Source organism: Cetorhinus maximus, chromosome 23 (assembly GCF_964194155.1).
Source record: "Cetorhinus maximus chromosome 23, sCetMax3.hap1.1, whole genome shotgun sequence".
Lineage (NCBI taxonomy): Eukaryota > Metazoa > Chordata > Chondrichthyes > Lamniformes > Cetorhinidae > Cetorhinus > Cetorhinus maximus.
The window spans coordinates 8,328,159-8,353,865 of record NC_135901.1 but is presented as its reverse complement, the minus strand read 5'-3'; the positions used below and the strand labels follow the sequence as shown (position 1 = coordinate 8,353,865).

The 25,707-nt window shown below is 45.4% G+C and overlaps 3 protein-coding genes across 4 annotated transcripts in view; 2 read left to right on the top strand and 1 right to left on the bottom strand.

Moving 5' to 3' along the window:
* Window positions 1-4,112, top strand: part of LOC144698179 (uncharacterized) — a 96,408-nt gene extending 92,296 nt beyond the window's left edge. Inside the window, exons 1-2 of one of the 2 annotated variants that reach the window (XM_078570127.1) lie at window positions 1,165-1,217; window positions 2,675-4,112. In XM_078570127.1, coding sequence (XP_078426253.1) covers window positions 2,900-3,862 — 963 coding nt within the window. In that variant the 5' untranslated portion in view covers window positions 1,165-1,217; window positions 2,675-2,899 and the 3' untranslated portion in view covers window positions 3,863-4,112. Of the gene's footprint in view, window positions 1-1,164; window positions 1,218-2,674 lie in introns of those variants that run through there. The other variant, XM_078570126.1, reaches the window with a different exon arrangement.
* An 8,673-nt stretch (window positions 4,113-12,785) lies between these two features.
* The window catches only part of LOC144697774 (uncharacterized), a 59,676-nt gene continuing 46,754 nt past the window's right edge, over window positions 12,786-25,707 (top strand). Inside the window, 1 exon segment of the mRNA XM_078569771.1 lies at window positions 12,786-14,008. Coding sequence (XP_078425897.1) covers window positions 12,815-14,008 — 1,194 coding nt within the window. The 5' untranslated portion in view covers window positions 12,786-12,814.
* LOC144698187 (uncharacterized) lies at window positions 21,328-25,583 on the bottom strand. Its single transcript, XM_078570145.1, has 2 exons — window positions 25,278-25,583; window positions 21,328-23,176 (listed from the first exon to the last, which is right to left on the bottom strand). Exon 2 carries the CDS (start codon window positions 23,065-23,067, stop codon window positions 22,198-22,200), a length of 870 nt encoding a protein of 289 aa, XP_078426271.1. The 5' UTR covers window positions 23,068-23,176; window positions 25,278-25,583; the 3' UTR covers window positions 21,328-22,197.

Genomic DNA, 25,707 nt, shown 5'->3' with positions numbered 1-25,707 from the left:
AACATCGAATTGCAAACGTGTTTGGCAAACAAAAGAATTCCAGACACCAGGTAATGCACTTGATATGGGTCTGATTTGAGATTTAGCACAACAGTCAGCATTTCAACAGAATCATCAAAGAATTTTACAGGGAACCAGTTTGAGAATGACGCGTTAATTATATTTTTTCCCTTTGTGAGCACACATTACTATGAGACAACTTTGACATGGTCAGTAACTGTGTTAATCTGCATCAAAAGACCCATTAATTTCTGTTATTGACTGAACGAACTGCTAATATATGAGCGCAGTGAAATAAGAACATCTATTTCCACTCAAGTGTGTCATGAAATCTCAGCACGTCTGATTTTGCTGCATTCATTTTATGACCTCGATGAGAACAAATGCAAGATGCCTGCAAATGGGAGATTCAAGTAAGCGTCAATGGAGCAAATCACCCTTACTATTGAACGAGTACATTTTAATAAAGTTGTTATTGCATTAAAGGTGTTGTATAAATGCAAGTTATTGTTGATACTTTAAGGAGCGATTTCATTACCAGTCTCAGTTGAAAAACCATGGGTGCTGTGGCACCAGGGAGAGGATTTGTACTGGCTGGGAGTGAAAAGGGATTCACTCGGTCATCCCATTTACTGACACAGCAGCACAGTCACTCTGGAGAGAGACCATCCAGGTAATTCACCAGTACGGGAGGGTTTACTCAGTTTTCCCGCCAACTATGAAAGTTCAAAGCATTTGATGGATGTTCAGCACATTCACACAGTAGAGAGGCTGTTTAAGTGTTGTATGCGTGGGCGGTGATTCACCTGTTCTTCCCACCCACTGTGATGCCAGTGAGCTCACATGCGACTGTAGTGGTTGGAATTCTGTTTTTGCTGCTGTTTTGGGGATTCTCGATTAACCATTAATTCCCATTCTCTTTTTTTTATGGTGGGTAATGGAGGGTCCATGCAGTTGGCTTTCGGTATAATTTGTTTCTTAACTTTAGTATTGGACCCTCCGACCCAGCTTCCGCTCCGCAACAGGAAAGCAAATCAGGATACCCTAATTTTGACTTTCAATGGGGGAATGGGTTACCCAGCATTCCCCGCGGTAGAGAATGTCCCCTATCCACACAACAGGAAGTCAGCGCGCAGGCGCAGTGTCGAACAGTGTTTGAGCTTGCGTGGAGTGAGCAATGGCGATGGAGAGAAGCTTCTTTCTCTGATCCGCAATCGGTGAGGGAGGGATGAAGGGTCTGAGGGAGCGAACGATCCGGTGGGTGGACGGGAGGGCTTCGTAAACATGTTGTGTAAGATGCAGTCTCCCGAATGAGAAGCTACCGGTCCCCGTTTACAAGAGCAGGGGGTCAGCTGAGGGGCTCCTGCTGCTGCAGAGCAGGGTGAACGGAGGAGGAATTTCCAAAGCTTGTGGTCTTGGTAACGGAAAGATCGGCACCAATGGTGGGGTGATTAATATGGGGAATGTTCAAGAGGCCGGTGGGAGATGAACACATGTTTCAGAGGTAAAAACAAAAAGCTAAAAGCTACTGCGGATGCTGGAAATCCAAAACAAAATAAAAACAGAATTACCTGGAAAAACTCAGCAAGTCTGGCAGCATCGGCGGAGAAGAAATCAGTCAACGTTTCGAGCCCTCATGGCCCTTCAGCAGAACCTTCTGCTGAAGGGCCATGAGGGCTCGAAACGTTGACTGATTTCTTCTCCGCCGATGCTGCCAGACTTGCTGAGTTTTTCCAGGTAATTCTGTTTTTACATGTTTCAGAGGGTTGTGTGGGTGGAGGAGATAACAGAGATAGGGATGATCGCAGCCAGAGGGGAAATCCATTGATTGGAGGGTTGTGTGGGTGGAGGAGATTACAGAGATAGGGATGATCGCAGCCAGAGGGGAAATCCATTGAGTGGAGGGTTGTGTGGGTGGAGGAGATTACAGAGATAGGAATGATCGCAGCCAGAGAGGAAAACAAGGATGAGAATTTTAAAATTTTGCTGCTTCTTAACCGGGAACCTTTGTAGGTCAGTGAACACAGGGGCAGCAGAGTTTTGGATGACCTCAAGATTACAGGGAGGCTGAATGTGGGAGATTGGCTGGGATTGTGTTAGGATAGTTAAGTCTAGAGGTAACAAAGGAATGGATGATGGTTACAGCAGGGGCTGAGCTGAGATGAGGGTGGAGTCGGCGACGTTACTGGGGTGGAAATTGGCGGTCTTGGTGATGATGCGGATATATGTTTGGAAGCTCATCTTCGGGTGAAATATTTTTCCATGGTTGTGAACAGCCTGGTTCAGCCTCAGACAGTTACCAGGGAGAGGGATGGAGTCGGTGGCTGGCAGTGGAGTTTGTAGTGGGGACTGAAGAGAACGGCTTCTGTTTTCCCAATATTTAAATAGAGGAAATTTCTGCTCATCCAGGACTGGATGTCAAACAAGTCAGGATGTTGTGTGGCTTGGAGGGGAATTTGGAGGTGATGCTACCCTGGTCCTAGGTGGTGGATGTTGAGGATTTTGGGGATTCCTTCACAGTTCTGGTCAAGCTGTAGATATATAAAACATATAAAATCTCTCTCTACCCTCTTTTTTTTTCTCTCTCTCTCTATCTCTTCATTCAGCTCAATTTCACAACCGGCCTTTGTGTTTTTCTGTGTTCTCTCCACCCCCTGTTTCTGTTTTAAATCAGCTTCACAGGATATTAGAAGGGGAGGATCTGCAGTCAGAAAACAGCATCTGAAGGAGTTGCCCAATACATCGTAACCTGAATAGCATAGCATCTTGAACATGGAAGGAAAAAGCACTGTTAGCGAAACCATGGAAATGTGGGGACTGTGAGGAGAGATTCAGTTACCCATGTGAGCTGGAAACTCATCGGCGCAGTCATACTGGGGAGCGACCGTTCGCCTGCTCCATGTGTGGGAAGGGATTCTCTCGATTATCCCAGCTGATTACACACCAACGAGTTCACACTGGGGAGAAACCATTCACCTGCTCCGAGTGTGGGAAGGGATTCACTCAGTCATCCAACCTGCTCAGACACCGACGAGTTCACACTGGGGAGAGACCTTTTAAGTGCCCAGATTGTGGGAAGTGCTATAAAAGTTCATGGGAACTGCTGCTCCATCAACGTGTTCACACTGACGAGAGACCGTTCAGGTGCTCTCACTGTGGGACTGGGTTCAAGCGATCATCTCAACTCACGGTACACCAGCGAATTCACACTGGGGAGTTGCCGTTCACCTGCCCCATGTGTGGGAAGGGATTCTCACGATCATCCCAGCTGATTACACACCAACGAGTTCACACTGGGGCGAAACCATTCACCTGCTCCGAGTGTGGGAAGGGATTCACTCAGTCATCCCACCTGCTGAGACACCAGCGAGTTCACACTGCTGAGAGACCTTTTAAATGTTCAGACTGCGGGAAGTGCTATAGAAGTTCTGGGGAACTGATGTCCCATCTACGTGTTCACACTGAGGAGAGGCCATTCAGGTGCTCTCACTGTGGAACTGGGTTCAAGGCATCATTTCAACTCACTGCACACCAACGAGTTCACACTGGGGAGAAACTGTTCACCTGCTCCGAGTGTGGGAAGGGATTTACTTGGCTAGCCAACCTGCTGAGACACCAGCGAGTTCACACTAGGGAGAAACCTTTCAAATGCTCAGACTGTGGGAAGTGTTATAAAAGCTCCGGGGGACTGATATCCCATAAACGTTTTCACATTGATGAAATCCAGTTCAGGTGCTCTTACTGTGGCACTGGGTTCAAGCGATCATCTCAACTCACTGTACACCAGCGAGGTCACACCAGGAGAGGCCATTCACCTGCTACTTGTGTGGGAAGGGATTCGCTCAGTTATCCCACATGTTGAGACACGAGAGAGTTCACACTGGGGCGAGGCCGTTCACCTGCTCCGAGTGTGGGAAGAGATTCACTCAGTCATTCACTCTGCTGAGTCACCAGCGAGCTTACAAGTCATGACAGTGATTGTATTTTTCTGCCAATCACATCCAGGACTGAACCATGTGCATTGGGGTCTGTTTCTGCTGATGTTAATAAACTCCAGCCTAGTTGTAGGTGCTAATATTCTGGATATAATTAAAATAAATCAGCTTTCTGTTAAATGCACAGTGTGCCGAGTCTTTTTAATATCTATAACACAAGTTAATTCCTTTGAAGTGCTCTCCCTCTCCTGTTTCCATACTCACCAAAGCTCCTTAGACAGCACCTTCCAAACCCACGACCACTACCATCTAGAAGGACAAGGGCAGCAGACACCATTGACCAATCCATCCTCCTCCAATGCCCCTTCACTGGTGTTCAGCTGGGTGAGACTGCACGCTCCTGATTCCTTTCTTACCGGCTTGTAGCCAGAGAATCACCTGCAGTAGCTGTGATCATTTGAGTTACATTGTTACAACTCACTCACTCGATAGGTGATCAGGTATCATTGCCCTTTGATATACAAATGTTCCATTATCACGTTCACAGTGACTGTAATTTACAGACCAAGCCTTCTTACCACACCAGCCCTCCTGGATAGATCAACAGAGAAATGCGAGGACTTTATAGTCCACCAGCCAAGATCATAGTGGTAAAAACATTTGATAATTCCCATTAAAATATAAAGCACAGCAGAACAACTGTGCATTGGCCTGTTACAAACTTATTGAAACAGATTCATTGCCACCTCCTCCCTTTCCACGTTCCAGGTCCCCAAGCACACTTTCCCGGTGACACAGTGATCTATTTGTACTTCTTACAATTTACAACGTGGTCTCTATGCTGTGGAGATTAAATCCAGATTGGGTGACTGCTTCATGTAAAATCACCATTCTCTTTGCAAGTGTGATCCTGAGCTTCTTCTCATTTACCATTTTAATTCTCAGCCTCACTTCAAGTCTGACCTCTTAGCCTTCGGCCTCCTGTACTGCCGCACGAAGCCCAACAGAAGCTCGAGGAACAGCAGCTCGTCTCGTCAGACTCAACGGTAATTTCAATAATTTCATATCATAATCATCACTCCCATTTTTAGGGCAGCAGATGCTGGTAATGGCTCTGCTGTTACCATTTATCCCTCCTCTGAACCTGTCTTATATGTTTACTTGTCCCATTAGTTTCTTTAATTGTCTCATTGTCACCCAATGTTGCCTTGCACCATTGTCCCCTTTATCATTTACTCTCTCCAGCCTTCCATCCTGTCACAAGACCGTTTGTTGTTTCCTTCTGTCTGCCCCTGTTTTCTCTGACTCTGGACTTGTTTATAAACTGTTAAATCTGGGAAATTTTCCAATTTGGATAAAAGTTCAACGACCTGAAACATTCACTGTGAATGATGCTGTTTGACCTGCTGAGTGTTTCCAACATTTTCTGTTTTGAGGTCGGATTTGCAGCATCTGCAGTATCTTGTTTTTGGGGTCAGAGTGGATCAGTTTTCTCTCACTTATTGTTACCTGTTTAAAGGTGAAGAAGGAGCTTTTAAAGAATGAGACAACAGTAACTGTCGCCCTGTTGAACATGAAACTAAACTCACTGCTAATTCCTCATCAGTAGCAATTTTAAACACAAAGTTTCCGGCCGGGATTGAAGAGGGGACTTTCTCATGTAAAGTAAACATGATAATTACTGCACTGGGGAAATGAGTGCGAATCCCCCCCCCGGACAGAGGGGAACTGACCATCCATCTCTAGCTCTAATTCCCAAACAGAAAATGCTGCCAAGAATCAGCAAGTCAGGCTGAGTCTGTGGCCGCTCTCAGCTGAAACCGTCACAATGCCCGGGTGATTGACGGTAGCTCCGGACCAATAGGAAGAGGGCGGGACTGGAGGACCGAGCGGGTGCGGCTGGTCCTCCAACCAATCGGAGTGAATGAAGGGGCGGGGCCGGGCAGTGACTGGAGCATGCGCAGTGCAGGTAATGGCGATGAGGAGACGGGTCCATAATGGGTAAAGGGGGGGATGGCGGGGCGGAGGGAGCGGTGGATCCGGCGGGTGGACGGAGAGGCTCCGGAAACATGTTGTGTAAACCGCAAACCCCGGAAATAAACTGACCGGTCCCCCTCCCCCGTTTGCACCGAGCGGGGCCGCAGCTCCCAGATCAATGAAGAGCCGGTTTGTATCAGGCTGGGCATTGGTTCCAGAGGTTGGTCCCTGGTCTCCAGTGTCGGTTCTTCATCATTGAATGGTTACAATGCGGACGGAGGCCATTCAGCCCGTCCTGTCTGTGCTGGCTCTCTGCAAACGCAAATCAGCTAGTCCCACTCCTCTGCCCTTTCACTAACAAGACCAGCAGCAGATATTACCCATCCCCAGTTACATGTGGAGAAGATGATGTTTGACCTTTTTGAACCGCTGCAGTCCATGTGGTGAAGGTGCTCCCACAATGATGTGAGGTAAGGAGTTACAGGTTATTCACCCAACAATGATGAAGGAACGGTGATATATGTTCAAATCAACAACAACAATGTGTATTTATATCATGCCTTTCATGTAATAGACCTTTCCAGGGTATTTCACAGGAATGTTATAGAGCAACACTAGACACAGTCATGTAAGGAGATATGAGAGCAGATGGCCAAAGGTTTGGTCAAAGAGGTAGGTTTTAAGGAGAATCTTAAAGGCAGAAGGAACAATAGAGAGGGGGAGAGGTTTAGGGAGGAAATTCAACAGTTTATGGCCTTGGCAGCTCAGAGCGTGGACACCAAGGATGGAGGAATTAAAATTGGGAATGCTCAGGAAGACGGAATGAGAGGAGTGCAGAGAGCTTGGAGGGTTGTGAGGCTGGAGGAGATTACAGAGATAGTGGGGGTGAGACCATGGAGAGATTTGAAAACAAGGATGAGAAATTTAAAATTTTGGTGGTGCTTACCTGGAGCCTTTGTTGGTCAGTGAGCACAGGGGTGATGGGTAATCAAGATTCAGTGTGAGTCAGCACATGGGCAGCAGAGTTTTGGATCACCTCAAGATTAGAGGGAAGTTGAATGTGGGAGGCTGGCTGGGAGTGCATTAGGAGACAATATAAGAAATAGGAGTGGAATAGGCCATTCAGCCCTTAAAGCCTGCTCCGTCATTCAATAAGATTTTCTATTTCAACAACATTTTCTAACAACATTTTCCTGCACTATCCCCATGTACTTTGATGTTTTTAATATGAGAAATCCAGCAAACATACAAATTAGGAGTAGAAGTAGGCCACTCGGCCCCTTGAGCCTGCTCCGCTATTCAATATGATCATGGTTGATCTGATTGTAACCTCAACACCACATTCCTGCCTACTCCCAATAACTTTTCACCCTCTTGCTTATCAAGAATCTATCTACCTCTGCCTTAAAGATATTCAAAGACTCTGCTGCCACTACTTTTTGAATCAATCTCAAAAATATCGATTTCAGTCTTGAACATGTTCAATGACTGAGCCTCCGCAGCCCTCTGAGGCAGAGAAGTCCAAAGATTCGCCACCCTCTGAGAGAAGAAACTCCTCCTCATCTCAGTCCCAAATGGCCGGCCCCCTATTCTGAGACTGTGGCCCTTAGTTCTAGAACCTCCAGCCAGAGTTAAGTCCAGAGATAACAAAGGAATAGATGACGGTTTCAGCAGCAGATGAGCTGAGCCTTGGCTGGAGTCGGGCAATGAGGTCTTAGTGATGATGTGGATATGTGTTTGGAAGTTCATCTTGGGGTGAAATATTTCACCATGGTTGTGAACAGTCTGGTTCAGCGTCAGATAGTTGTTGGGGAGAGGGATGGAGTTGGTGGCCAGGGAATGGAGTTTGTATTAGGGACTGATGACAATGGCTTTCATCTTTCCAATATTTAAATGAAGGAAATTTCTGCTCATCCAGTACTGGATGTCAGATGTCAGAATATGTATGGCTTGGAGCGGAACCTGGAGGTGATGGTGTTCACATACACCTGCTACCCTGGTCCTTCGAGGTTGAGGACTTGGGAGATTTTGTCAAATTGTGGTTTAAGTTGTAGGTCTATAAAATGCCTTCCCATTGCCCTCTGTCTCTCGCACATCCCTCTCTCTCTCTCCCACTTGTCTCATGCCCTCTCTCTGTCTCTCCCACTTCTCTCTCTTTTTCTCTCTCTCCATCTCTCTTGTCAAAATAGAATTCTCTACCCCAGAGGGTTGTGGATGCTCCATCCTTGAATATATTTAACGCTGAGATGCGGAGATTTTTGGTCTCTCAGGCAGTCGAGAGATATGGGGAGCAGGCAGGAAAGTGGAGCGAATACCAAGATCAGCCACGATCGTGTTGAATCGTGGAGCAGGCTCAACAGGCCGTATTTCTTGTGTTCTTATAGAAGCCAGAGTCTTGTGTAGTCCAGATTGGGTGTCAGGTTCCCTTCCCTGAAGGACATTAGTGAACCAGTTGGGTTTTTTTTGACAATCCAGCAGTTTTCATGGTCACTTTTTCCTAGTGTCAGCCCCACAAAATGCCAGGAAAAACTCAGCAGGTCTGACAGCATCTGTGGAGAGGAATACAGTTAACGTTTCAAGTCCGAATGACTCTTCATCAGAACTAAGGAAAAATACAAAAGAGGTGAAATATAAGCTGGTTTAAGGGGGGGGGGTGGGACAGGTAGAGCTGGATAGAGGGCCCTTGATAGGTGGAGATTGCCAAAAGATGTCATAGACAAAAGGACAAAGAGGTGTTGACGGTGGTGATGTTAGCTAAGAAATGTGCTAATGGTGACATGAAGGGTAGAAAGCAGGACGAGCAAGGTACAGATAGCCCTAGTGGGGGTGGGATGGGGGGGCGGGGAAAGATCAAAATAGGCTAAAAGGTAGAGATAAAACAATGGATGGAAATACGTTTAAAAATAATGGAAATAGGTGGGAAAAGAAAAATATATATAAATTATTTGAAAAGGGGGGATCGGAAAGGGGGTGGGGATGGAGGAGAGAGTTCATGATCTAAAGTTGTTGAACTAAATATTCAGTCCGGAAGGCTGTAAAATCTCTAGTCGGAAGATGAGGTGCTGTTCCTCCAGTTTGTGTTGAGCTTCACTGGAACATTACAGCAGGCCAAGGACGGACATGTGGGCTTGACAGCAGCGTGGTGTGTTGAAATGGCAAGTGACAGGGAGGTCTGGGTAATGCTTGCGGACAGACTGAAGATGTTCCGCAAAGCGGTCACCCAGTCTGCATTTGGTCTCCCCAGTGTAGAGGAAACCACATTGGGAGCAGCAAATGCAGTAGACTAAATGGAGGGAAGTGCAAGTGAAATGCTGCTTCACTTGAAAGGAGTGTTTAGGCTCTTGGACGGTGAGGAGGAGGGAAGTAAAGGGGCAGGTGTTGCACCTTCTGTGGTTACATGGGAAGGTGCCTTGGGAGGGGGTTGAGGTGTAGCGGGTGATGGAGGAGTGGACCAGGGTGTCCCAGGGGGACCGATCCCTGTGGAATGCTGCCAGGGGGGGGTGAAAGGAAGATGTGTTTGGTGGTGGCATCATGCTGGAGTTGGCGGAAATGGCGGAGGATGATCCTTTGAATGTGGAGGCTGTTGGGGTGATAAATGAGGAGAAGAGGGACCCTATCATGGTTCTGGGAGGGAGAGGAAGGTGGGAGGGCGGATGCGCAGGAGATGGGCCGGACACGGTTGAGGACCCTGTCAACCACCGTGGGTGGAAATCCTCGGTTAAGGAAGAAGGACGACATGTCAGAGGAACTGTTTTTGAAAGTAGCATCATCAGAACAGATGCGACGGAGGTGAAGGAACTGCGAGAATGGGATGGAGTCCTTACAGGAAGCGGGGTGTGAGGAGCTGTCATCAAGGTAGCTGTGGGAGTCGGTAGGCTTGTAATGGATATTGGTGGACAGTCTATCACCAGAAATTGAGACAGAGAAGTCAAGGAAGGGAAGGGAAGTGTCAGAGATGAACCATGTGAAAATGATGGAGGGGTGGAAATTGGAAGCAAAATTAATAAATTTTTCCAGGTCCAGACGAGAGCATGAAGCAACACTGAAGCAGTCATCGATGTGCCGGAGAAAGAGTTGTGGGAGGGGGCCGGAGTAGGACTGGAACAAGGAATGTTCCACACACCCCATAAAGAGACAGGCATAACTGGGGCCCATGCGGGTACCCATAGCCACACCTTTTATTTGGAGGAAGCAAGAGGAGTTTAAGGAGAAATTGTTCAGTGAGAGAACAAGTTCAGCCAGACGGAGGAGAGTAGTGGTGGATGGGGATTGTTCAGGCCTCTGTTCGAGGAAGAAGCAGAGAGCCCTCAGACCATCCTGGTGGGGGATGGAGGTGTAGAGGGATTGGATGTCCATGGTGAAGAGGAGGCGGTTGTGGCCAGGGAACTGGAAATGGTTGATATGATGTAGGGTGTCAGAGGAATTGCGTAGGTGGGAAGAGACTGGACGGGGGAGAGAGAATGGGGTCAAGATAGCAAGAAATGAGTTCTGTGGGCTAGGAACAGGCTGACATGATCAGTCTGCCGGGACAGTCCTGTTTGTGGATTTTGGGTAGGAGGTAGAAGCGGGCCATCCGAGGTTGGGAGACTATGAGGTTGGAAGCTGTGGAGGGAAGATTTCCAGAGGAGATGAGGTCAGTGACAGTCCTAGAAACAATGGCTTGATGTTCAGTGGTGGGGTCATGGTCCAGGGGGAGGAAGGAGGAAGTGTCTACGAGTTGACGCTCAGCCTCTGCGAGGTAGAGCTCAGTGTGCCAGACAACAACAGCACCACCCTTGTCAGCAGGTTTGATGACAATGTCAGGGTTGGACCTGAGAGAACGGAGTGCAGCAAGTTCAGAGAGAGACAGGTTAGAGTGGGTGAGAGGAGCAGAGAAATTGAGACGACTGATGTCATGCCGACAGTTCTCAATGAAAAGATCAAGAGAAGGTAAGAATCCAGAGGGAGGGGTCCAGGTGGAGGGAGAATATTGGTGGCGGGTAAAAAGATCTGTTGAATGGGGAGAGGACTCCTGCCCAAAGAAGTGAGCACAGAGACGAAGGCGGCGGAAGAAGAGTTCAGCATCGTGCCGAGCCCGAAATTCATTGAGATGAGGGCATAAGGGTATGAAACTGAGTCCTTTTCTGAGCACTGAACGTTCAGCATCAGAGAGGGGAAGGTCAGGGGGTATGGTGAATACACGGCCGGGGCTGGGATTGGAAGACAGGATGGGGACAGAGGGACGGGCAGGGGTGGAGGGTCCTGGATGGGCGTTGGAGCTTGCATTCCTTTGCACCTGAAAGAAAGAGACAAAGATTCTTGTTGAGGCGTCAGATGAAACAAGGAATAAAATGAAACTGGGGGCAAGGGCAGCTTAGAAATAGGGTGCGTCGGTGCTGCTGGAGGGAGAAGTCGAGTGTGTACATATGGCAATGCATGGCACTGAGTGTGGATCTCAGGATGCGACAAGAACAGCAGTCCAAGGTGCGTTGTATGTCCCAGAGATACCTGTAATCCTGGGTGGGTTCGAAAAATGAGGGATGGAACTTCAGTTGAAATCCACGTGGGGTAAGTCGGAGATGGAGACAGTCACTGAGGAAGGAAATATGGCTGTGAAAGCGAGTTTTAGTAAACTCCTTGTCAAACACCAGGAGAGAAATGGAAAGCGATGAAGATGAACAAGGCAAAAGAGAGAGGCAGAAATCCTGTTGGAGAGAAGAGCAATACTTCTTCAAGGTAGGCATTCCTTGAAGAGAAGTGGCAGTCAAATAAACACTAAGATTATAGCAAAAAACTACGGATGCTGGAGATCCAAAACAAAAACAAAAATACCTGGAAAAACTCATCAGGTCTGACAGCATCTGCGGAGAGGAACACAGTTAACGTTTCGAGTCCGAATGACTCTTCATCAGAACTAAGGAAAAATACAAAAGAGGTGAAATATTAGCTGGTTTAAGGGGGGTGGGACAGGTAGAGCTGGATAGAGGGCCATTGATAGGTGGAGATTGCCAAGAGATGTCATAGACAAAAAGTCAAAGAGGTGTTGACGGTGGTGATATTAGCTAAGAAATGTGCTAATGGTGACATTAAGGGTAGAAAGCAGGGCGAGAAAGGTACAGATAGCCCTAGTGGGGGTGAGGTGGGAGGAAGGGATACAGCCTTCCGGACTCAATATTGAGTTCAACAACTTTAGATCATGAAATCTCTCCTCCATCCCCACCCCTTTTCCGATCCCCCTTTTTCCAATAATTATATATATTTTTCTTTTCCCATCTATTTCCATTATTTTTAAATGTATTTCCATCCATTGTTTTATCTCTACCTTTTAACCTATTTCAATCCTTTCCCCCCACCCCACCCCCACTAGGGCCATCTGTACCTTGCTCGTCCTGCTTTCTACCCTTAATGTCACCATTAGCACATTTCTTAGCTAATATCAGCACCGTCAACACCTCTTTATCCTTTTGTCTATGACATCTTTTGGCAATCTCCACCTATCGCTGGCCCTCCATCCAGCTCTACCTGTCCCACCTCCCCTTAAACCAGCTTATATTTCACCTCTTTTCTATTTTTCCTTAGTTCTGATGAAGAATCATTCGGACTCGAAATGTTAACTGTGTTCCTCTCCGCAGATGCTGTCAGACCTGCTGAGTTTTTCCAGGTATTTTTGCTTTTGTTTTGGATTTCCAGCATCCACAGTTTTTTGCTTTTACCACAAAATAACAGATTCATTCAGCTCAATTTCACAACCTGCCTTCGTGTTTTTGTGGGTTCTCTTTCACTCCCTTTTCTCTGTTTTAAATCAATTTCACAGGGTGTTAGAAGGGGAGGATTTACAGTCAGAAAACTGAAACATAACATTAAATCAGGATCTGATGGAGTTGTCCGATTTATTGTAACCTGAATATCATCAGATTTTGAACATGGAAGGAAAAAGCACCGTTCACAGTGGGGAGAAACCGTGGAAAGGTGGAGACTGTGAGGAGGGATTCAAATCCTCGTCTGAACTGGAAACTCATCGGCCCAGTCACACTGGGGAGAAGCTATTCATCTGCTCTGAGTGTGGGAAGGGATTCATTCGGTCATCCAACCTGCTGCAACACCAGCGAGTTCACAGAGGAGAGAGGGCATTTACATGCTCCAAATGTGGGAAAGGATTCACTCAGTCATCAACCCTGCTGGCACACCAACGAGTTCACACTGGGGAGAGACCATTCACTTGCTGTGTGTGTGGGAAGGGATTCACCACCTCATCCACGCTAATGACACACCAGCGTTTTCACACTGGGGAGAGGCCGTTCACTTGCTCAGAGTGTGGGAAGAGATTCACTCAGTCATCTGACTTGCTGGCACACCAGCGAGTTCACACTGATGAGAGACCTTTTAAATGCCCAGACTGTGGGAAGTGCTATAAAAGTTCCCGGGACCTGATGCTCCATCAACGTGTTCACACTGATGACAGACCATTCAGGTGCTCTCACTGTGGCACTGGGTTCAAGCAATCATCTCAACTCACGGAACATCAGTGAGTTCACACTAGGGAGAGGCCGTTCATCTGCTCTGTGTGTGGGAGTGGGTTCACTCGGTCATCTAACCTGCTGACACACCAGCGAGTTCACACTGGGGAGAGACCTTTCACCTGCTCTGAGTGTGGGAAGGGTTTCACTCAGTTATCCACCCTGCTGAATCACCAGCAAGTTCACACCAACAAGAGACCTTTTAAATGCCCAGACTGCAGTAAATGCTATAAAAGTTCCAGGGAACTGATGCCCCATCAACGTATTCACACTGATGAGAGACCACTTAAATGTCCAGCCTGCGGTAACTGCTTTAAAAGTTCCGGGGTTCTGATGCGCCATCAACGTGTTCACACTGATGAGAGACCATTCAAGTGCTCTCACTGCGGAACTGGGTTCAAGATGTCATCTGACCTCAGTGTACACCAGCGTATTCACAGCAGGGAGCGGCCATTCACCTGTCCGGACTGTGGGAAGGGATTCACTCAGTCATCCACCCTGCTGACACATCAGCGAGTTCACACTGGGGAGAGGCCATTTACCTGCCCGAAGTGTGGGAAGGGATTTACACAGTCATCCAACCTGATGAGACACCAGCGAATTCACAGGTAAATACAGTGATTGGATTTTGTCATTAATCATATCCAGGACTGAATCATGTTCATTGAGGTCTGTTTCTGCTGATGTTAATTAACCCCAGGCCAGTTAAAAGGGCTAACATTCTGAATAGAAGTCAAATAAATCAGCTTTGTGTTAAATACAGTGTTTAATCCTTTTAATATCTCTAACACAAGTCAATTCCTTTTGAAGTGCTCTCCCTCTCCCCGTCTCCTCCATCCTCACCTCCAACAACAAGTGTGAGGAGCTCATGGAGCTTCTTTGTCTGTAAGATTGAGACAATCCGATCAGCTGCCTCTGCTGCATCCCTCCCTACCACTAGCCCACCGGGCCAAACCATCTCCAAAGTTCCCCCTTGGCTCAGCCCTGAACTCACATCTTTCTCCAGTTTCTCTCCTATCTCCCGTCATACCCTGTCAGAGTCCCTCAATCCTATTCCCACTAAACTGCTGACCATCTAACTCTCCCAGGTTAGCTGATATTGCTCATGGTTCTCTCTCTCTTCTGGTTTTGCCCCTCTCACCTTTAAATAAACCAATCTTACCCTTCCTGAAAAAAAAAACCCTTGACACCACGGTTTTGGCAAACCACCATCCCATCTCCAACCCTCCTTTCCTCTCCAAAGTCCTTGAACTTGGTGTCCCCCAAGGATCTATCCTTGGCCTCTCCTATTTCTCATCCACATGCTGCCATTAGGTGACATCATCCAAAAGCAACATATTAGTTTTCACATGTACACTGACTACTCCCAGGTCTACCTCACCACCATCCCTCTCCATTCCTCCACTGTTACTAAATTATCAAACTTCTTATCCGACATCCAGTACTGGATGAGCAGAAATTTCCTCCAATTAAAAATTGGGAAGACCAAAGCCATTGTCTTCAGTCACCACTACAAATTCTGTTCCCTAACTACCGAGTCCATCCCTCTCCCTGGGAACTGTCTGAGGTTGAACCACACTGTTCATAATCTTGGTGTCAGATTTGACCCCAAGATGAGCTTCTAATCACATATCCACACCATCACTATACCAGATATTTCAATCTCCATAACGTCGCCTGTCTCCATTCCACCCCAGCTCATCTGCTGCTGAAACCCTCATCCATGCCCGTGTTACCTTTAGACTTGACAATTCCAATACATTCCTGACCAGCCTCTCACATTCACCCCACCCCCACGTGGAAACGTGAGATCACCCTAAACTCTGCTGCCCGTGTGCTTTCTCACACCAAGTTACATTCACCCATCACCCCTGAGATCGCTGACCTATGTCGGCTCCAGGTCAAGTAATGCCTCAATTTGAAAATTCAGCTCCTTGTTTTCGAATTCCTCCATGGCCTCGTCTCTCCCTATCTCTCTAACCTGTAGTTTCACAACCCTCTGAAATATCTGCGCTTCTCATTCTGGTCTCTTTAGCATCCCTGATTTTAATTACTCCACCATTGATGGCAGGGCTGAGGCATGCAACTCTGAAATTCCCTCCCTAAACTCTCCATCTCTCTCCTGATTAAAAATCTTGTTAAAATCTGCCTCTCCAGTCAAGGTTTTCTCTATTTACCCTAATATCACTGTCAGGAAGAGATAATAATGTCCAAAATGTTATTGGAATTTATTGTAAAATAGAGTCCGTGTCTGTTGTGTGTGTGAGAGAGACTTAATTGAATTAGAGGCAGCTAGTCTGGGTGCTTTAATGTAAGAAGAGAAGTTAGGTTTGAAATGTTAATTAGGTAAACATGGGGAAGTTTTAGAATGTGAAGTGTAAAGGGGGAAATTTGCATTTTTAAATAAATCAGACTAGATTGATTTTAAAGGAGGAGAGAAATGTGTCACCTAGCCAGGTGAAGTTAAGGAACAGTGTGTTTATTTTTCCCAAAGATTACTGGTAAAACTTTATGCTATGAGAGACTTTTATTATCAGAAAAATAAAGTGCAAAGACATAGTGAAACAATGGGAATTTGCATTCAAAGGGGAAAATATGTACAAAGGAGCAAAGGCTGTGTCTAAGGGTAGACATTTTTAAGATCTAACAAGGGTGAAACACCTTCAGCCTGTATATACCAAATTGCTGCCTCTAGGGACTGAAGTTAAGAGAACTCACTTTGAATTCAACTGTTCAGGGTATTGTTTACTTTGCCTGAGCCTTTTAAAATCTGTGTGTCTTACGGAAGTGTAACTGGGAGTTAAATTAATTAGGGGGTTTAGAAGTTATAGTGATAATTTGTAGACATATGTGTGTGCTTAAAAATCATTTTTCTTGTTAATAAATGTTTAATTTAGTTTTATAAAAACCTCTTAAGACTCGGTGGTCCTGTTATCACTGAATTCAAAGCCTGCATCTCAAAACATACAAATTGTAAATTAGTTGTGACAGTTGTTTCAAGTTTCCCTCTGGGATTTGAACAGCTCAGCATTTACCACATGCTATGTCATATCATCACCCTATGTGACTCAATGTCCAATTTTTACTTTATGAAACTCCTCTGAAGTGCCTTGGGATGTTTTATTATAATAATCGTGTTATATAAATACAAGTTATTACTGTTTCATAACAGCCAGTTTGTACACAGCAAGGTTCCACAAACAGCAATCAGAAGAGTGACCGATTAATCCAGTTTTCTTTGGTGGTGTTAGTTAAAACACGAATGTTGGTCCCACTGCACCAGGAGAACTCCCCTGTGGACAGTATGTGGAGGATAAAGATCTTGTGTTCATTTCAAATCTTTCACACCCTCAGAACATCCCAAAGTGACTCACAGTCAATGATACATTTTGGAAGGAAGAATGAGAGGCAGTATAAACTAAATGGTACAATTTTAAACAGAGTGCAGGAACGGAATGACCTGGGAGTGGATGGACACAAATCTTTGAAGGTAACAGGAAAAGTTGATCAAATTGTTTAAGAAAAGCTAATGGGGGCCCTCCATGTATTAATGGAGACATGAAGTACAAAAGCAAGGAAGTCACAATGAAACTTTATAAATCACTTTTTAATCCTCAGCTCAAATATTGTGCTCAGTTCTGAGCACCACACTTCAGGAAAGATGTCAAGGGCTTGGACAGAGTACATGGAAAATTGACCAAAATAGTATCAGGGATGAGGGGTTTCCGTTATGTGGAGAGATTGGAGAAGCTGGGATTGTTCTCTTTAGAGCAGAGAAGATTAAGGAGTGATTTAACAGAGGTGTGGACATTTTTGAGGAGTTTTTATCTACATAGAGAGAAATTGTTTCCATTGATAGGATGGTTGGTAACCACAGAAAACAGATTTAAAATAATTGGCAAAAAATCCAGGGTGAAGATGAGGAGAGATTATTTTACTCAGTGAGTTCTGATGATTTGGAACACATTAATATAAAAGCAAAATACTGTGGGTGCTGGAAATCTGAAACAAAAACAAAAATTGCTGGAAAAACTCTGATGAAGATTCATACAGACTCAAAACGCTAACTCTGTCTTTCTCTCCACAGATGCTGTCAGACCTGCTGAGTTTTTCCAGCAATTTTTGTTTTTGATCTGGAACACATTGTCTGAATGACTGGTGGAAGCAGATCCAATAGTAACTTTCAAAAGTGATTTGGATTTTTACTTCATAAGGAAAGATTTTCAAGGCTCGGAAGAAAGATCAGGGGAGTGGGACAGAATGGCAACATTTTCAGAAAGACAGTACAGACACAATGGGCTGAATGGCCACCTTCTGAGCTCTATGGTTCAATCGTATGGTATTTATTATGAATCATTATCCTGTTATAGAATCATAGGATCTCATCAGAGTACAGCACAGAAGCTCACCGAATCTGCACTGGCTCTTTCAACGAGCAATCCAGTTTATCCCACCTCCCCCCCAATCTTTCCCAATATCAGTGAAGGAGGTTTCAGCCGAACATCTGGCCTGTTAAGACACAAGCACAGTCAACTAGGGAGAAACCGTGTTAATGTGGGGACAGTGGGAAGGGATTCAATTTGAGTTGGAAAGTCATCAGGGCATGCACACCAGGGAGAGGTCGTCGCCTGCTCCATGTGTGGGAAGGGATTCACTCGGTCATCCAGCCTCCAAACACATCAATGAGTTCATACTGGAGGGAGAGAGGGTTTAAATGCTTAAGACTGTGACAAGAACTTTCAAAGCCAGTTCCCATTTTATAGTCCCAGTGAAAGTCAGGGCTTCCCAAACTGTGGGTCGTAACCCCAGTGGGTTGTGAGACAGGATTTTGGGCTCGCTAGCTCCGAGGTAGCAATGGCTGCCGTGGAGCTCCAACTGTTTCCTGACAGCTGCGAGGCCCCTTTAAATCCTCACGGTTTTTTTGTTGGTGGGCGTGGCCTAATGGCCTCCTCTCTCAGGCGCAATTGCTGCTGCAAATAAAGTTTGTGAAAAGGTTGTGCACATTGTACAGGTGTTCGTTTTTTCTGGAAAGCCGACTTCTTCAATAACCAGGATCATAATGTATTAATAATCAGGATAATAGTAAATTAATAAACAGGATTGTAATGCATTACTGTTCAGGATCATATTGCATCAATAACCAGGACACTGTTACAATAATGATCAGAATCCTATTGCATTAATAATGAGGATCCTATTACATCAATGTTCAGGTTCCTATTACATTAATGATCAGAGTCCAATTACTTTAAGATTCAGGATCCCAACTCATTAATAATCAGGATATTATTACATTAATAGTCTGGTGCCTATTGCATCAACAATCAGGATCTTATTGTATAAATAATCAGCATCCTATTACATTAATCAGGGTCGAATTACATTAATAATGAGGATCAAATTACATAATTCCAGTTGTATTAATGTGACAGATAAAGTTCAATGCAGAGAAATGTGAGGTGATTGGTTTTGGCAGGAAAGATATGGAGAGGCAGTATAAAATAAAGGGAGAGCCACTAACGGTGGTGCAGGACAGAGGGACCTCAGTGTATACGTACATAGGTCATTGAAGATGGCAGGGCATGTTGAGAGAGCAGTTAATAAAGCATATAGTATATTAGGCTTTATTAATAGAGGCATTGAGTACAAGAGTGAAGAGGTCATGTTGAACTTGTCTAAGACACTAGTTAGGGCTCATCTGGAGCACTACGTCCAGTTCTGGGCACCGTACTTGAGGAAGGATGGGAAGGCATTGGAGAGAGTGATTCCTGGGATGAAGAACTGTAGCTGTGAGGATAGAGTGGAGAGATTGGGACTGTTTTTCTTGGAGAAAAGAAAGCTGAGAGGAGACTTGATAGAGGTATTCAAGATCCTGAGGGGTATGGACAGGATAAATAATGAAACTGTTCCCACTCAGGAGAACATCAAGAACTAGAGGGCACATTCAAAATAATTGGCAAAAGATGATATGAGGAAATTATTTTTCACCCAGAAGGTAGTTGGAGTCTGGAACAAACTTCCTGAAAGGGTGGAGGATGCAGGTCTGATCGAGGTATTCAAAAGGAAATTGGATTGCTGCCTGAAAAGAGAGAATGTGCAAGGTTAGGGGGATGAGTGGGACTGTGTGAAATGCTGTTTCAGAGAGCCAGTGCAGACTCAATGGGCCGAATAGCCTCCTTCTGCACTGTAAAGATACTGTGAAACCGTGTTTAATGATCAGCTGCCTATTGCTTCAATAATCAGCAAATTATTGCAATTATCAGGATACTAATACATTAATAATCAGAATTATTTTAATTGATAATCAGAGTCCAATGGCATCAACTATCAGAATCCTGTCACATTTAAGTTATTTGCCAATTGTGTCAATAATCAGCATCCTATAAATAAATGAATAATCAGGACGCTATTACATTAATAATGAGTTCAAATACATTAATAATCCCCCCCAAACTCGTGCAACAGCTGAAGCACCCACCTCCCCACTACCCCTGTCACAATTCTCATCCCCTCAAATTTTCACTCTGGAGTCACACGAAGTCTGAGGAATTAAAATGTGGTCACACTGGGAAAAAGTTTGGGATGCACTGATTTAAACAACACCTTTCTGGACTTTAAATGTACTTATCTCATGACTCATCTCATCATTCAATGTCACATCTCCCTGTTCTATCTCCCTGATAGAAGTTATTATTATTCGTGGTGATCAGCTGTCGTTGTGGGCTGTTGTTTTCAGTGTAGGCGTCTGTTTCACTCCATTCTTCACCCTGAAACTGTTGGAAGTGGTGCCATCAAACTGTACAGTCACTGCATGTTGTCATGAAAGGAGCAGGTCAGACTGAGCAGCTTTGGGGGACAGTCAATTTTCTCCAAAATCTTGGAGAGTCCTGCCCTGCTGACGGTGTTGAATGCTTTACTAAGATCTATAATAGTCAGGTAAAGAGGTATATCCTGTTCACTACAGTTCTCTTATAGCTGGCTTATGGAGAAGATCATGTTCACTGTGGGTCTGCCAGCACAGGAACCACACTGTGCTTCTGGATACACTCAGTCTGCAAGTAGATGGAGTCTTTAAGCATGACTCCAGCGAAGGCCTTCCCAGTGACGCTAAGGAATGAGATGTCCCTGTAGTTGTTGCAATCTCCTCTGTCACCTTTGTTTTTCTATAGTGTGATGATTTTTATATCACACGTATCCTATGGATCCTGATTAATCCTTGCCAACAATCAGCACTTTCTAATTGGAGATGTTAATCAGTGGACCCTTTCAGACACTGAATTTTAGATTTTGCAAAGGCCGATTTAGGATTGAAGTAAAAGTTCATAATTTTATTGTAAATGAGTTCTTGTTGAGAATTCTTGAATTAAGGGGAAAGATCAGAGATGGTGTTATTAAAAAAGGATACTGCAGTCCCAAAAATCAGTGCCATCTCCAGGATATTAAACTCCAGCCAGTTATAGGGCTGTTAAATCAGCGGAAACAAACCTAATATTGTCAGACTATCAGTCCTGGATGTGATTAACAGCAGCAAAAACAGGAGAATCCAACTTCTGGAATCACTTATGAACTCACTGGTGTGGTAGCAGATACCATGACTGAATGAATCCCTTCCCAAATACAGAGCAGGTGAATGGCTTCTCCCCAGTGTGAGTGCGTTCATGTAAATGCAGGCTGCCAGACTGAGCGAATCCCTTCCCACACACGGAGCAGGTGAATGGCTTCTTCCCAGTGTGATTGCGTTGGTGAGCAGTGAGGGTGGATGATTGCCTGAAACCCTTTCCACATGAAGTGCAGCTGAATAGCTTCTTCTCAGTATGAATCTGATGGTGTGTCAGCAGGGTGGATGACTGAGTGAATCCCTTCCCACACTCAGAGCAGGTTAACGGCCTCTCCCCAGTGTTAATTCACTGATGTGCCTGAACCTCTTTCTACAGGAAATACAGTTGAAAGGCTTCTCCTCAGTGTGAATTCACCGGTGTGATCACAGAATGGATGAATGAGTGAATTCTTTTTCACATGCAGAGGTGATCGGCCTCTCCCCATTTTGAACTCGCTGGTGTGAGGTGAGGGTGGATGACTGCCTGAACCCTTTTCCACATTTGTGTAGGCGAACAATGTCTCTTAAGTGTGTATTCGCTGGTGTAACATGAGGCAGGATGACTTCATAAATCCCTTCCCAAACACAGAACAGGTGGACGGCTTCCCCCCAGTATGACTGCGCCGATGGTTTTCCAGCAGGCATGGATAATCGAATCCTTTACCGCAGCCCCCACGTTTCCATGGTTTCTCCATTGTGTCTGTGTCCATGTGTCTCTCCAGGTTGGATAACCTGTTGAAGCCTCGTCCACACAGGGAACACGTGTATGTTTTCTCCCTATTGTGAACAATGCAATGTATTTTCATGCTGTGTAACCGGTTAAAGCTCTTTCCGCAGTCAGTTCACTGGAACACTCTCACCCAGGTGTGTGTGTCTTGGTGCTTTTCCAGTCACCCTGATGCTTGAAATCTTTTCCCACAGACAGAACGGACAAACATTTCTCTTTCCACATTCAAAGTCCAATGGTATTCAGGTCCTGATGCATCAAGTGAGTCAACCAGAAAGTGATGTGACATTTGGCTTGAGTTTCACATCTCCAAATCCTTCCTTTTAATATTCTGCAAAAGGAGTTTACAAAATTCATCACTGTCAGTCCAGGATAGAAATTCAGAACAGATTATTCTAGTTTCTATGCAACATTTTTTCCTCTCTTTTCCACTCCCAAAGCTGTAAATCCCCGTAAATCCAGTATTCACTTGTGAACTTGTTGGTGTGTCAGCAGGTGGGATGTACGAGTGAATTTCTTCCCACACTCAGTGCAGGTGAACGGCCTCTCCCTGGTGTGAATTCGCTGGTGTTTCATGAGGTGGGATGTCTGAGTGAATCCCTTACCACACACAGTGCAGGTGAACGGCCTCTCCCCAGTGTGAATTCGCTGGTGTACAATGAGTTGAGACGATTGCCTGAACCCAGTCCCACAGTGAGAGCACCTGAACGGTCTCTCCTGAGTGTGAACACGTTGATGTCGCATCAATTCCCCAGAGCTTTTATAGCACTTCCTGCAGTCTGGGCATTTAAAAGGTCTCTCCTTCGTGTGAACACGTTGATGGGACATCAGTTCCCTGGAACTTTTAAAGCACTTTCCACAGTCTGGACATTTAAAAGGTCTCTCCTCACTGTGAACACTTTGATGGGAAATCAGTTCCCAGGAACTTTTAAAGCACTTCCCGCAGTCTGGGCATTTAAAAGGTCTTTCCTCACTGTGAACCCTCTGGTGTGTTACCAGGATGGATAACTGAGTGAATCCCTTTCCACATTCAGAGCAGGCGAATGGCCTCTCCCCAGTGTGAGCTCGATGGTGTCTCAGCAGAATTGATGACTGAGTGAATCCCTTCCCACACACCGAGCAGGTGAACGGTCTCTCCCCGGTGTGACTGTGTCGATGAGTTTTCAGCTTTGACAGGTTATAGAATTCCTTCCCACAGTCCCCACATTTCCAAGGTGTCTGTCCAGTGTGACTGCATTTATGGTTTGTGAGCCCAGATGATCTGCTGAAGCCTATTCCACACACAGAGCACGTGTACGGTTTGTCCCCACTGTGAACGGTGCTTTTTCCTTCCATGTTCAGAATCTGATGATATTCAGGTTACAATAAATTGGGCGACTCCGTCAGATCCTGATGTGGTGTTTGGGCTGAGTTTCCCAAATTCAGATCCTCCGCTTCTAATACCCTGTGAAATTGATTTCAAACAGAAAAAAAGGATTCTGAAAGTAAGGCAGGTTGTGAAACTGAACTGAATGAATCTGATAATTGGTGGGTCCTGAGACTAGGAAAAAATGAAAGCTGCCAGATGGTCGCTGATGTCCTTCATTGAAGGGAACTTGCTACCCAGCCTGGACCTACACAAGACACTGCCCTCTATGGGAGGAGAGAGATACATGGAAGAGGCAGGAGCAAAGGAGAGGGATGTTATATATCGACAACTCGGGCAGAACTTTGACAGAATTTCCCAAACCCTGAACCTCCATCAGCTAAAGGACCAGGGTGGCAGGTGTAAGCGAACACCATTGCCTCCAAATTTCTCTCCAAGTCTCACACGGTCCTGACTTGTTTGACATCTAGTTCTGGGTGAACAGAAATTTCCTCCAGTTAAATGTTGGGAAGATGAAAACCATTGTCTTCAATCCCTGCTACGAACTCCACTCTCTGACCACTGACTCCATCCCTCTCCTCAGCAACTATCTGAGGCTGAACCACACAGTTTACAATCTCCGTGTCGTGATTCACTCCAAACAGAGCTTCTGACCACATACCTGCATAAACACCAAGACCACTTTCATCTCAGTAACATCACCTGACTCTGTCCTTGTCTCAGCTCATCTACTTCTGAAACACTCATCCATTCCTTTATTGCTTCTGGGCTTAACTATTCTAAGGCACTCTTAGCCAGCCTCCCACATTTCGCTTCCTTGTAACCTTGAGGTCATGTAAATCACTGCTGCCTGTATCCTTTCTCGCACCAAGTATTGTTCACCCATCATCCCTGGGCTCACTAACCTACAAAGGTTCCTGTTTAAGCACAAAAATTTGAAAATTCACATCCTTGTTTTCAGATCCCTACACCAGAAGGACTGTGTTGGTTCAAAAAGGTAGCTCACCCCCACCTTCTAAGGGCAATTAGGGATGGGAAATAAATGCTGGCCTAGCCAGTGATGCCCACATCCCATGAATGAATTAAAAAAAAAACTGGGGGGTGGTGGGCAACAGTTGGAACCTGATTTGGCAGAAATAACAGTAAATTACCAAACATGGTTAAAATAAACCCACTATTAGAGACAGAGGAAGTTAGACAATGACAGAGAGGTGATCAGGGAGGGCAGAGGTGAAGCAGAGCAATAGATAGACATGGATTCAGATCCACAGTAAAGGACCCACACCAGTCCCAGAGCCATGGGACCACAGCACAGCACTAAAAGCTCTAAAGTGAATGTTTAATAATACTCACTTCTGAACCTGTTGAAGCCTGAAGCTGAAAAGATATCAGAAGCACTGGAGTCAAAGAAAAATCTCACAATCTTCATATCTTCTAACTCCCCATAAAAGGAGATTACAAAAGTCAAAAGTGTCAGTTGAGGTTAGAAATTCAGAAAGACAAACATTTCACTTGGTTTGAGTTTGCTGTGTGTAAACCCTCCCCTTTTAACCCCCTGTAAAAGGAGTTTCCAAAATCCATCCCTGTCAGTCCAGGATAAAAATTCACAATGTCTCTCCTTCTGCTCTTGGCCCAGGATTACTTAAGCAGGGACATATTTGCAATGAAAGCAGTTCAGAGAAGATTCATTTGGCTGATTCCTGGGGAAAGGTTGAGCAAGTTGGGTCTATACTTATAGGAGTTTAAAAGAATGAGAGGTGATCTCATTGAAACATGTAAGATTCTGAGGGTGCTTGTCATGGTAGAGGCTGAGAGGATGTTTCCCCTCATGGAGGGATCTAGAACTAGGGAACACAGTTGAAAAACAAGGCATCTCCCATGTAAAACTGAGATGAAGAGAAATTTATTCTCTTCACAAGGACGTGAATTTTCAAATTTTGGTGCTTAAACGGTAATCTTAAGAATTTTATGTCTTTGGAATTCTCTTCCCCAGTGAGCAGTGCAGACTGGGTCATTGGATATATTCAAGGCTGTGTCAAAGAGAGTTTTGAGCTACAAGGAAATCAAGTGTTATGGGGGTAGAGGGAGGGGGACGGTGGCAGGAATGTGGAGTTAAGGCCACAATCAGATCAGCCATGATCTTATTGAATGGAGAAGGCTTGATGGGCCAAATGCTTACTGCTTATTCTGCTGCTTTTGTTCTCTTGTTCTTCAGTCGATCGTGCAAGCTCCCTGCAACACCTTGCCGCTCTAAAGTTGACGGCCATTAACCCAAGCCTGTCACCAACTCCTGTGTGCAGAATGAGAATGAAATCAATGAGTCAATGATTTTCTGTCCTGGTCACCGGGACCCTGAAGACGACTCTGTTGCGTCACTAAGGTAATCGCGCATGCGCAATCCTACCCGCAGAACCAATATGGCAACGATTAACCTGGGCCTGTTCCCGGTAATAAGCCCCGGTGCTGCATACACGAGACTTGCAGCATCTTATTCGGGATTTGGAGCCGACATCAGCTATTTATGAAGCCTCCTCTCCCTCCCCATTGCCCCATCCAATTCCCGACTCCCTTCCTCTATCCCGCTGACTCTCACCCGTTGCAAGAAGCGT

Coding starts and splice junctions, on each gene's coding strand:
- LOC144698187 (XM_078570145.1), bottom strand. CDS start 23,067: ATGGAAGGAAAAAGCACCGTTCACAGTGGGGACAAACCGTACACGTGC.